The following is a 13,999-nucleotide window of genomic DNA, read 5'->3' on the forward strand; positions in this document are numbered from 1 at the left end:
CTAATTTATAGCATATTCTGTTTATATATCTCAAAAATAATAAAATTAAAAAACTTACTAACCACCATGCCGCTTTTCCGCAGGGGTAGGCAGAGAGAATACTCGTAGAACACTACAACAATATTTCTTTGCAAATAATTAACAACAAAAAAATGTGCGCGGAGATACGTCTGGCCCCTTACTTACTGAATTAGATCGGCTGTCCAAACTCAAAACACAGTAACGGACTTTTTTTGTAGTATGTTTTTTTTTGCATTTTTGGACTAAGTAGATTCTACTTAGTCCAAAAATGCAAAAAAAAACGTAGGTACTACAAAAAAATGTCCCTTACTGTGTTTTAAGTTTGGACAGCCGAGATGTTTGCGAGTACTTACTTAGTGTAAAATGATTTGTCGTCTGTTCGCAGGGTGTGGTCTGGGGCGGCCGGTAGGCGGGAAGGGCGGCCCGATGCGCGCGCCGACATGGCCTTCATGATGATGAAGAAGAAGCGGTACAAGTTCAGCGTGCAGTGCTGCGTGGAGGAGCTGACCGAGGTGCCCTTCGTGGCCGCCGTGCTGTTCGCCAAGGTGCGCCTGCTGGACGGGGGCAGCTTCCAGGAGCACAGCACCAGGTAGGAGGTCGTGACAGAGACACATCATCAGAACTGGTGATGGGTGAGAGTGGCGGAGCGATAAAACGTACGTGCTAATCGATAAAAGCGTGTTGTTGAACTGATTAAATGCGCCGGCATTCGGCATCGAGATATTTTCAACCAAGGTAGCTTCCAGGAGCACAGCACCAGGTAGGAGGTCATGATAGAGGCAACATCAGAACTGATGATGAATCCATAAAAGCGTGTTATTGAACCGATCAAATGCACGTGCATTTGGCATCGAGCTATTTTAAATCGGGGCAGCTTCCAGGAGCACAGCACCGGTAGGAGAACTCTGTCAAACATTCGTCTGGGCTCTCTTCATGATCTGTGCGAAAGAGACATATTTAGAATTGATTATGAATGAGAGTGACGGAGCGACAAAACGTACGTGAGAATGCAAAAAGCATGTAATTGAACCGATTAAATACTACACACAAAGAGAATACTACTATATCGTAGTCGTACAGGAGAAAGTGACCAACTAACAAAACGTAAAATGTTCAGGAGGGCCATTTAAGTCACTTTTGCTTGGCAAGAAAATAAACGTCAATGCAGTAAGTCATTTTTAACAAGTCAATATACTATACTTCTAAGTTTAAATTCCTTTGGGATTTTTTTTCAGGGCAATATTAAGATAGTAAGATGTCAAATTGTCAATGATCACGTTTTTGTAAAAAATGCACTTGGTCACTTTCTCCTGTATGACTACGATGTGTTTACTAGTATTTCACATTTTTAATGTAGTTTCAGCGGTTTGAAAAATGCTATTTTGTGGTTATTCGTGACATATTGAACTCCTGAACGTGTTAATGTCATGTGGTGACATGTGGACAGTTAGTTAACGAGCTAAAAATCCATTAAAAATAACTAATCAACGGCTTGTTCGGCCTCATAGATGGTGTATACCATGCAAAGCGGTTGGAGGGTGGTGACGTTTCGTAATTCGCGGATAGCTTGACATGAAAACACGTCATAAAATATGCACACTGTTTGCTTTAGGAAACATGAATTATGACATAAGAACAGGTGCAATAACTTTGTAGACGAGCGGTCGCCAATTGTATTGAACGATTATGTTTTAAATAAAGCGATCATTTTAGTCCAGAAGAAGTTTCTGAGGTATCTCTACATGAGAGAGTACGGCTATTATCCTTGGCTCTACCCGTCCGAGTTTCTCCAGGGTATGCTTGGCTACAATAAAAACTAGAAGGAATGTGTATTTAATTACGCATTTTTATCGATTGTTGCGCGGTATGATCGATAATCTTGAAATTATCCGGAGCATTGGTCTCTATGTTCCCGATAGTTACCTAAGACAGCGTCGGCATAGATTGTTTCACATTCCTATACACAGGACCAACCTGCCGATGGTTATGGCTGTAGGAAGAGCTACCGCTATGTTAAACTATATATCATATGATATTAATCTGTTTCATGTGTCTGGAGTTTTCCGAAGCGGGATTCTTCTACACCTCTAGCAATAGTATTATTGCATATTTTCGATTTTAATGTACATTAATGTATTGGTTAGGTTAGGCTAGTTGTTTTTTCTTCTTCTTCCATACACAGTTCAGTCTCTCGTTGTTCGACAGACGCAGGCCGGGCACGTCAAGGTCGGGCTGTTTGATCAGGTGCTACAGCGGCCCCAGACGCGTTTGATCCGAAACCGGTAGTGATGGCGGGCGATTCGCGTTGCGTAATCTGGCCGTTAACGTTGACCAGACGTCGATTGTTGGACGGCGATCAAGCGATTTGCTGGCCACGTGTTTCAGAGTCAATAGCGTACTCGTGATGTCATGCATTTTTTTAAAGCACGTATTTAAATCAGACACTGAGAATTTTATACGTATTATTAAAGAAAACACTTGTTTTTTTACCACTTGAGTTTATTTTATGACCACTAATTTCGGAAGCTAAGCTTCCATCTTCAGGTCTAAATGTAAGCTCTGATAAATCTCACGAATCTAGTAATTTTCTTTTCTATATTTAATTTTGTAACAATATTTTAGTTTTGAATATTGAAAGCATTAACTTTGTGGATCATATTGATATATTATTTTGAGAAATAAAAAGACTTAGTGTTTTGAACCACTCACATTTTTATTTGCCAACTAGTTTCATAAATTCATAAATTAAACCCTGAAGAGGGCAACAGGTTGTTGCCGAAACTAGTTGGCTAATAAAAATGTGAGTGGATCAAAACACAATATTTTATATTTATATTTTAGTATTTTTTTATCATTTTCCTTAATATTTCTTCTTTTTTAAATATTTTTCTTATTTTCCATCGACTTTTTCTAGTTAAAAATTATAACAAAACATGTATTGTTCTTCCCTTTACACGAAAAAAGATGGAAGTCAGTATCAACAAATAATAATAATAATAATAAAACCCTTATCCACACCCCAATGGTGCATAGGGCACTGTGTCATATAAACGCGGTGTTATCTTGATCGTTTACACATGAAGGAAAGGTGATCAGCCCTCCGCTTCAGGTACCAGTCCATGGTAATATTGAATAAATATAACAGTGAAAAAAATCACTTATATTTATTTTACCCCCCTTGGGAATCGAACCCGGGACCTCCAGAACGGTAGCCGAGCGTGCTGACCATTACACTACGGTGGCGGACATTGTACTGACAAAAATGGGTTTTATTTTTATTATATTTCTTATAAATAAAACCCCAGACACTACACATCGGATTGCAATATGATGTCTCTGAGTGAAAAATGGCTGCAAAGCATTTTTTACAACTATATTACTTTTTTTTTAAACTAAATATGAACCCGCCATACAACAAAATCTACACCGTCCTACTAAATGATTTTTTCTGTATTTTGTATTAAATTAAGGCTCCGCATGTCTTGCTTACATACGCATAATAATTATTGTGAAATAAATCAATACATTGGGCAGTATATAACAACCCTTCCATGTAGGTAATTCCACATTCTGCATACCACCCCTAACTGTATGGCCACTAGCTGTTTGACTATCCACTCACTCACATATCACGGAACCCCCCCCCCCCCTCCCGCCCACACATTAAATCAGGGATGACTAACGTTTGGTTTGGAATAATAGGCGGGTAAATTCGAAAATCCACAAATTAACTATAAAATTATGAAAAAAAATGCTCGCTAAGTAGGCAATCATTTTGGTATATCATCTTTAAACAGTGTTGTTTAATATTTTGGACTGAAAATCTATCAAGAAATCACAACAACAAAAATATTATTAAAAAAAAACTGATATTTTCATATTATTTTTTGACATCTCATTAAAGATGAAGAAGAATATGGAAGTCTGGGCATTAAGGAGGCTTACGGCCGTCATAGCTGGTTTAAGTGATCACTTTACACACGTGTAACAAAATAGCTCCTATAATTGGAGATAGTCCAGATTTGTGAACAAGTATTTGGACACACTAAAAATGTTGTAAGTATTTATTCAGCTTGCTCCGTTTGAAAATTTTGAGTGTGTCCAAATACTTGTTAGTAAATCTGGATTATCTCCAATTATAAGAGTTATTTTTCATTTTATTTTTTTTACATTTCAAAATAGATGAAGAAGAATATGGAAGTCTGGGCATTTAGAAGGCTTACGGCCGTCATAGCTGGTTTAAGTGATCACTTTACACACGTGTAACATTTACCAATTCTACCCATGATTGACAACCACACCAGTAAAATTCTTGGAAGTTCTATATTGTCATAAGTTCTATATGGTTTGGAAGTTCTATATATATGAACCAATTTAGAAACCTTGTTCTTGAATCACTAGAACTTCACTAGAGACATGATTTTTTCAGTCAGGAAAGATTTGAGTGCTTGCTGCTGTTATTGTAATTTTCACTACTGTAATTTTAATATAAATAAAATAATAAGTTACTAAACTTTGTTACATTTAGTTAGTTTAAAAAGAAAAATGATTCGCGTTTAAAAATAAAGGATACCATGCATAAAATATGGCAGAACACGCCATTCGAGGGTTTAACCCGACACGATTAATTTCAACCGGAAAATAACACCGTTTAAATTTCCCACCGTAACTGATGGTTAAGGTTTAAACTCGCTTTTTTCAAATGTGTATTGCATTAATGTATTCTGGAGTACTTATTAGCGGGTAGGCTTTCAAGAAAAGTTCATAGTTTAATGCACAAATGTATATTTTAACCGCGCAATGACCATTTACATGATTTTCTGTATGCAGTAATGGAGTTGTGTGTTATGTTACGAGTAATGCTATATAATACGAAGTAAGCCTAGGTTTATCCGGGTTAACTTAGCATTACCCAATCCTGTCGGGTAATGTTCGAAAACTTAAAACAAAAGTAAATTGGAATTTGCAGTTTACCCATGTATACCTAGGTCTTCCTAACACTGGCCAGGTAATGTTAGGATAAGTAAGGTTTTTTTTATTTACTGTACAATATGATTGGTCCATTTTTTTATTATTTTTTTTTTATATTTAAAAAAAAAAAATCCTACTATTTATTAATTATTACTCTGGACTGGTACCTGAAGCGCAGGACTGATCATCTTGTCTGCATATAATAAACAACCGAATAAACATTGCGTCAATTTGACGCAGTGCCCTATGCGCCATAAGGGTTAATGGTAGTGGTAAATAAGTAGATTAAAGATTTCGGACTAATGAAAATTTCCATTTATGTTTATACTAAATGTACCATAAGAATAATAATAATAATAAAACCCTTATCCGCACCCCAATGGTGCATAGGGCACTGGTTTATATAAACGCAGTGTTATCTTGATCGTTTACACATGAAGGAAAGGTGATCAGCCCCCCGCTTCAGGACCAGTCCAGGGTAATATTGAATAAATATTACAGTGAAAAAAATCACTTATATTTATTTGACCCCCCTGGGAATCGAACCCGGGACCTCCGGAACGGTAGCCGAGCGCGCTGACCATTACACTACGGAGGCGATCAAATGTACCATACATGGATATAATATTCTAAATACATTTTTTCAAATGGACTTATGCCTGATCAGGTATGCCAAATACTTGGTGGTTAGGTTAGGAGTCGTAACAATCGGCGGGTATGTATGAGGAGATGCATGAACGTGGAAGAGGCGAAGAATGTTTGCAAATACAGAGTGGTGTGGCGTTCTATTCTCTCTGCCTACCCCTGCGGGGAAGCGGCGTGATGGTTAGTTAGTTAGTTAGTTAGACTTATGCCTGCTGCATAGTAAAAAAATGAGAGATTTTAGAAAATAAGTCAAAACACAACAGGGCTCCTGCGTCTAAATGTCTAGACGATTCAACTTGACGCAATATCGCTCACTCCTTTCAAGAACGTCATAAATAAAAAAACTTGATTTTTCAGGAGAACGTTTTTAAAGTGTAAAAATATAATACAATGTATTAAAAATAAATATCAAGCCACTTATTGAACTTTTTACTGTGCAACAGATCTTTTTGGTAAAACCTGAAGGTTTTTTCTCCATTTGAAAAATATTAGGTATATTTCAAATAATAATTAAACAATACCTTTTCTACAAAATGCAAAAACAACATTTTCTGCCTGTAGCGGGTAAATATTAAGTTTAAAATATGCCGCTTTTGCTGGGGTATAGTACATTTTTTGGGCATTCCGAAAACATGCACAACTGAAAATTGACGATTTTTGATTTATGACGTTCTTGAAAGGAGTGAGCGATATGTCAATAGAAAATTCATGCAAATTAATACTGGCGTTGACCGGATGGGTTGTATGACTCCATTTCAGAAACATTTACGAGCTCTTTAGATGACTTTGGGTAACAAGAGATCGTTGATCCTGAAATTCAACACGTAATTAGCCGTTTTTAAATTAAGTTAAATTAAGTAGGATTGAAATGATAAACAAATTTAAGTGGGATCAAAATGATATACAAAATTAAGTAAAACATAGGTGTAAGCAGTCATTGACTAGAAGCGTCCACTTTTCAGGTGTTTTCAACATTTTTTTTGGACTAGATACACGATCAATCTTGCAAATAAACAAAAAAATGTGGATGCCCAGACTTCCAAATTCTTCTTCATCTATGTTGAGATTTCAAAAAATAATATGATAAATAACTCCCATATTTTATTTATTGTTTCGGCATTAACTTTGTGGTAAGACATGTTACAATGATTAAAGAAAACACTTCGTTTTTTACCACTTGAGTTTTATTATAGACTACATGTTTCACAAGTTAAACTTCCATCATTCAGGTCTGTATAATAACTCATTATAACTTCTGAAACATGTAGTCTATAATAAAACTCAAGTGGTAAAAAACGAAGTGTTTTCTTTAATCATAATAACTCCCATAATTGGAGATAATCCAGGTTTGTGAACAAGTATTCGGACACACTCAAAATGTTTTTGAAATTGTGGATGTTCATAATGGGTAGAATTGGTTTATGTTGCACGTGTGTAAAGTGTGGTCACTCAAACAAGCCTATGGCGGCCATAAACCCTGTAAATAAATGCCCAGACTTCCAAATTCTTCTTCATCTATGTTAGAGATAAACATCTCTGAAAAGAAGTGATAACATTTAACCATACTGTATACATCGATATGAGATCAAAAGATGCCGCAAAAGTCATGCGTAAAGATAACTTACACGCAATTTACGAGTCGAATGAAAAGGTAAAATTACCCTTCCCGCAGATAGCGTATTAAGATGGCAAGGAAATATTTTCAAATCTTGAAAGGCCCCTATTAAGTTATATTAGCAAATCAATATAAATTGTCCGAACGGTAGGATTACGTTCCCCGTAACGACTCTCCACGTGGCCGTAAAACTAGTTACGATTCACTCGCTGTCACGAATTTCGGCTTTACGGCAATGACGCAATAGGTCGGGAGTCGGGAGTACTCGTGGACTTACGTCACCGTACAACAAATCCCATCAAGTTATATACATATTTCTATAAATGTAACGGTAGCCATTAGATATGGTTCAAATCATCGGCTTTTTCTTACGAACTATCGTCATTTTTTCGACATATCGCTCACTCCTTTCAAGAACGTCATAAATCAAAAAAACTTGATTGTTCAGGAGAACGTTTTTAAAGTTTAAAAATATAGCACAATAAATTTAAAATAAGTATCAAGCCGCCTATTGAACCTTTTACTGTGCAACAGATCTTTTTAGATAAAACCTGAATGTTTTTTCTCCATTTGAAAAATATTTAGTATATTTAAAAAAAAATAATTAAACAATGCATTTTCTTCAAAATGCAAAAACAACACTTTCTGCCCTGTAGCGGGTAAATATTAAGTTAAAATTATGCCACTTTTGCAGGGATATAGTTCATTTTCTGGGCATTCCGAAAACATGCACAGCTGAAAATTGACGATTTTTGATATATGACGTTGTTGAAAGGAGTGAGCGAAAAGTTCTAAAAAAAATGTGCTCGAACAACACGTGTTGCTTTTTTTTAATGAATAACCCACAATGCCTCTACTTTTTAGAGGCTTGTCTGCAGGTAGGATAGTATGGCTAGGAAAGGTCCAGGACCCAGACCAATTGAAAATAAATACTTCTTAAATTAATTTTTGTCAGTACCGCAGTCGAGCGGCTACCCAACTACGCCACGTCGCTTGTCATAGTTTGGCGTGGCGTTGTATTCTCTCTGCCTACCCCTGCGAGGAACGACGTGATGGTTAGTCAGTTAGTCATAGAGATCAACTCGATGATCATCGACGTCACAGCCGAAAGCCGCTGATCTTGTTTACCTTCTGCTTTCTGTTTGTTTGGCTACTACGCGCGAGTGTTTAGTCTCAATTTGGAGAGTACGTCATTCGGTAGACGTGGTCTAAACATCGTTTATTATCATCCCGTTTTAAATGGTAATCAATTAATCTCGAGACGTTTTGTTTTTCTTTCTTTAATCTTCTGGTTTGCGTGTATCTTCTTCTTCTTTTTTTAGATCCTGAGGATCTGTTGTATGTGGTTGTTGTGTGGATCTGAAGTATCTGCTCTTGCCTCAATCCCATAAGTGGCTATTGGTCGAACACATGTTTTGTATATTTTCATTTTATTTTCTATTCTTATGTGTGTGTGTGTGTTCCTCCACACCGAGTTTCTGAAGCATCCGGATATAACAGCAGCATTATCAATTTGTTTCTGGGTCTCACCATCTATCTATACATAATTATCTAATTTCATTTATTGATTCGGCAGTCACTTTGTGATAATATCTGTCCATTTTTAATTTACGTTTTACTTGGTAAATACCACAATTTCTTGAAATCTATTGTCACCATTTACGGTGTTTGAAAATGATGCGTAATGCGTCGAAATTCGTGTCACACAGATTTAAAAAAATAATAATGAAGTTAAACTAACTACATTTTTTCTATTTAATGAATGGGCGTAATGGTGAATATAACACTGTGTAAAAAGTGTTCACTCAAACCAGCCAATGACATGTCATGAGCCCTGTTAACGCCCATACTCCGTATTCTCCCTCGTCTACATTTGAAATATCAAATGAGGTTGTGGTCCCATGGTTAGTGTCGCGGACTCTTGAGTCAGAGTTTCTGGGTTCGAACCCACTCTACCACAATTTGGTACCTATTTCTAATGAGCTGCTTAGGCTTAGGCTCTTAATAAAAACACAAATATTGACATACAAAAAATATATTTAAAAAAATAGTAATATTTTTTGTAAATATTCAAAATGGCGGACGTTACGATACGTTAGTGAATCATACCAGGACTCGTGGGTTGGCCAGAACCAAATGCATCAAATCAACCTACTTGCAGACTGTACTTTGTACAAAATAATGGTATTACACGCTCACGCCATCGGGGCATAGAGGAACGCTACGGCATGACGTCACAACACCGTATGACGTCATACTCGGCGTACTTAAAATACACCGTCGAGATTTCTTTTCGGCAAAAGTACAAAACATTCAGGGCAGTGGCGATCCCGCAAATCGTAGGTCGGTAGTACAAACTATCTCAAGAATAGCCAATGTTACACTATGTGACAAAAGTGGTCAGGTGTGTAGCATTCATATGCGGCTGGCGTTTATACTCGCTGTGAGACAAGAGAGTATAAACATGAGAGTGTAAAGTTAGTTAGCTTTAGTGATAAAATTGCTTATCTTTTTTTTTCTTTGTTTTGTTTTGAGGTTTTGAGATAATATTATATCTAAACGATGTTACAAAATTATCTTCGCCAAAAAAGATTACTCAAGAACTTCATAAGAAAAAACTATAACTTTGTTTTTAACCACTTTTATTTTTGGTTCTTTTTCGCCAAACGGTTTCGTCAAGCACCTTGTCATCTTTAGGGATGGATAAGTGAATACGTGGGATAAATGAGTGGTCAATTAAATGTGGTTTGAAGTGAGAGGGGATGGAGGTGTGGAGTTTTATCAGTATCATTTCTAAAAATAAGGATAATATTTCAAATAGGGCTAATTATGGCATATTTCTCATCTATTACTTGATTATAAAATTAGGACATCATAGATTTCTCGTATATATTAATTTATTGTTTGGATTTAAATTTAAAACACCACAGATTTTTCGCATATTTTTCATTCATTATCTGGTTTTAAATTTAGAACACCACAGATTTTCGCATATTTTTCATTTATTATCTGGTTTTAAATTTAGAACACCACAGATTTCTCGCATAGTTTTCATTTATTACCTGGTTTTAAATTTAGAACACCACAGATTTCTCGCGAAGTTTTCGTTTGTAACCTGATTTTAATTTAGATCACCACAGATTTCTCGCACATTTTTCATCTATTATTTGATTTTAAATTTAGAACACCATAGATTACTCGCGTTCGTCTATTACTCGATTTTAAATTTAGACATTACTTAATTTAAATCAGCCACTTCCCCGAAAATCATAATTTAATTATGAAACATCTCTGACGTCCTTAGATCGTAATGTGACGTTTTCGAGGGGTCGTTGCCAAGAAAACAACAACAAAAAAACGCGATGCGTCAGTATTGTCTGTTGGTAGTGGGAAATACGAAAGCCAATGCAGCATCTTTTAAATGATATCTTTGTGATTTTTATTCGTGCTTTTATGTCTCGTCCTCTTCTGCTTGGTGTAGGGCTAGTGGCCTGTTTTTAAAAGTGATTAAAATATAAATTATAATTTATTTATTCGTCTTCTTTTTCTTGGTGTAGGCCTTGTGGCCTGTTTTTAAGAGGGATTGGCCTCTTGCGAGGTCGATTCCCAGCTGTCGATCCATCTCTTTGATGGTCTGCCCGGGAGTCGCCGTCTACCTTGGAGTTGGCCGTACAGTGCGATGTGGGGTGGATGGTTCCATTCTCCTCACATGCGCATACCATTGTCTCCTTCGTTGCTTTCCCCACCTGACGAGATCTTCGATCTCGCATATTTCCGTTATCCTGGTGTTCCTTATTCTGTCTCGTAGACTCTTGCCAGTTATGCTCCTTAAAGTCTTTGTTTCTGACACGCTTAGCGCGTTTTTTTGTTACTGCGGTGTCCGCTCTGCCTTCGATCCCATATCGCTCACTCCTTTCAAGAACGTCATAAATCAAAAATCGTCAATTTTCAGTTGTGCGTATTTTCGGAATGCCCAGAAAAGGTACCATATCCCTGCAAAAGAGCCATATTTTTAACATAATATTTACCCGCTACAGGGCAGAAAGTGTTGTTTTTGCATTTTGAAGAAAAGGTATTGTTTAATATTTTTTTTAAATAAAATATTTTTTTTTCAAATAGAGAAAAAACCTTCAGGTTTTACCTAAAAAGATATGTTGCACAGTAAAAAGTTCAATAAGTGGCTTGATATTGATTTTTAATACATTGTGTTATATTTTTGAACTTTAAAAACGTTCTCCTGAAAAATCCAGTTTTTTGATTTATGACGTTCTTGAAAGGAGTGAGCGATATGTCACGATGGGTCGCACACAAGTTTTGTATACCCTTGGGCCTCGTATAACACAGTTGTATATAACACGGATGCATAAACTGTGGCATATTTTTTGTATACACATGTATTGTACACGCTTTTTATAACACGGTCTTAGAAAAATAAATGAATTAAATAATATGTTTGTTATTTTTTTTTCAAATAGAAATATTTGTGTTTTTTTGTTGTTATTTACACAAAAATCTTTCAATTTCATACTATTTCTGCGAGCCTAAGCGGCTCATTATTAGAAATAGGTATCTTATTGGTATAATAACCGGGTTCGAACCGAAAATCTCTGACTTAAGAGTCTGCGACACTAACCACGGGACCACAACCCGACACATTAAAAAAAATAAAGTACATATTCATGTATATATATATATATATATATATATATATATATATATATATATATATATATATATATATATATATATATATATATATATATATATATATATATATATATATATATATATATATATTATATATAATATAATAATAATAAAACCCTTATCCGCACCCCAATGGTGCATAGGGCACTGCGTCATATAAATGCAGTGTTATCTTGATGGTTTACACATGAAGGAAAGGTGATCAGCCCTCCGCTTCAGGTACCAGCCCAGGGTAATATTGAATAAATATGACAGTGAAAAAATCACTTATATTTATTTTACCCCCCTTGGGAATCGAACCCGGGACCTCCAGAACGGTAGCCGAGCGTGCTGACCATTACACTACGGAGGCGGACAAAATATATATATATATATATATATATATATATATATATATATATATATATATATATATATATATATATATATATATATATATATATATATATATATATATATATATATATATATATATATATATATATATATATATATATATATATATATATATATATATATATATATATATATATATATATATATATTTTTAAATATATATATATATATATATATATATAAATATATATATATATATATATAAATATATATATATATATATATATATATATATATATATATATATATATATATATATATATATATATATATACATATATATATATATATATATATATATATATATATATATATATATATATATATATATATATATATATATATATATATATATATATATATATAAATGTATATATATATATATATATATATATATAAATGTATATATATATATATATATATATATATATATATATAAATGTATATATATATATATATATATATATATATATATATATATATATATATATATATATATATATATAACCGTGTTATATGGTTCCGAGGCCCGAGTGTATTTTGATTTTGCTGCCGATCTTCATGTCAGGGTTTTTCCACATAGAATTTTTAGGCATCCTGAGATGACTGCAGCCTTGTTTGCTTGCCTTGCGTTTTATGCAACATTATAAATGTTTTTTTTCTTCAAATTTGATGAATTAAACAGTATTTTTACAATGAAACAGTATTTCCTTTTGATAAATCGAACAATAATCGTTGCTAATATAAAAATAATATGTTAATAAGTATATGAAATCCTTTGTCATTTTCTTACTACTGAGCGTTAAACATTATCATTACAATGCATCTTTGCAATATGTTGTACAATAATTTATTGTCATCGTGAATTTATAATAGAATTTCCATCTTTATCTTCCGGAAGGTTGTATCTATTATTTTATGTACATATTACATACGTATTCTTATCTCATTTGAACATACGTGCTAATATACCAGTGTTTCATTGTATGTTTTTGCCTAGAATTTTCACTAGTGAATCACATGAAATTATAGTGACTTTAAACATAAAGAGTAAATCCACTCACAAGTAGGTATTGGCTATAATACTTTTTTATTTATATTTTGTATGTCCGCCTCCGTAGTGTAATGGTCAGCACGCTTGGCTACCGTTCTGGAGGTCCCGGGTTCGATTCCCAGGGGGGGTCAAATAAATATTAGTGATTTTTTCACTGTAATATTTATTCAATATTACCCTGGACTGGTACCTGAAGCGGAAGGCTGATCATCTTTCCTTCATGTGTAAACGATCAAGATAACACTGCGTTTATATGAAGCAGTGCCCTAAGCACCATTGGGGTGCGGATAAGGGTTTTATTATTATTATTTATTATTATTCTTCTTCTTCTTCTTCTTCTTCTTCTTCTTCTTCTTCATCTTGTAGGCCTTGTGGCCTGTTTTTAAGAGGGATTAGCCTCCTGCGATGTCGATTCCCAGCTATCGACCCATCTCTTTGGTGGTCTGCCTGGGAGTCGTCTACTATGGGGCTCGTGGTTTTTATGATAAGCATTGGTTTTTTGTATTTTTGTATTTCTAAATTTCACAGAATAGTTACATAAATTGATTTTTATTTAAATTTAAATGTAATTTATTTATTTAAATTTACTT

General features: G+C 34.5%; 1 protein-coding gene across 2 annotated transcripts in view; it reads left to right on the top strand.

The window, feature by feature from the left end:
* Positions 1 to 13,999, top strand: part of LOC148309079 (uncharacterized) — a 106,548-nt gene that overhangs the window by 16,653 nt on the left and 75,896 nt on the right. For both annotated transcript variants that reach the window (XM_088260619.1, XM_088260621.1), the window contains exon 2: positions 407 to 610. In XM_088260619.1, coding sequence (XP_088116745.1) covers positions 462 to 610 — 149 coding nt within the window. In that variant the 5' untranslated portion in view covers positions 407 to 461. The remainder of the gene's footprint in view (positions 1 to 406; positions 611 to 13,999) is intronic.

Source organism: Brachycentrus maculatus, unplaced genomic scaffold (assembly GCF_059751285.1).
Source record: "Brachycentrus maculatus isolate JH-2025_06_01 unplaced genomic scaffold, ASM5975128v1 h1tg000139l, whole genome shotgun sequence".
Classification (NCBI taxonomy): Eukaryota; Metazoa; Arthropoda; class Insecta; order Trichoptera; family Brachycentridae; genus Brachycentrus; species Brachycentrus maculatus.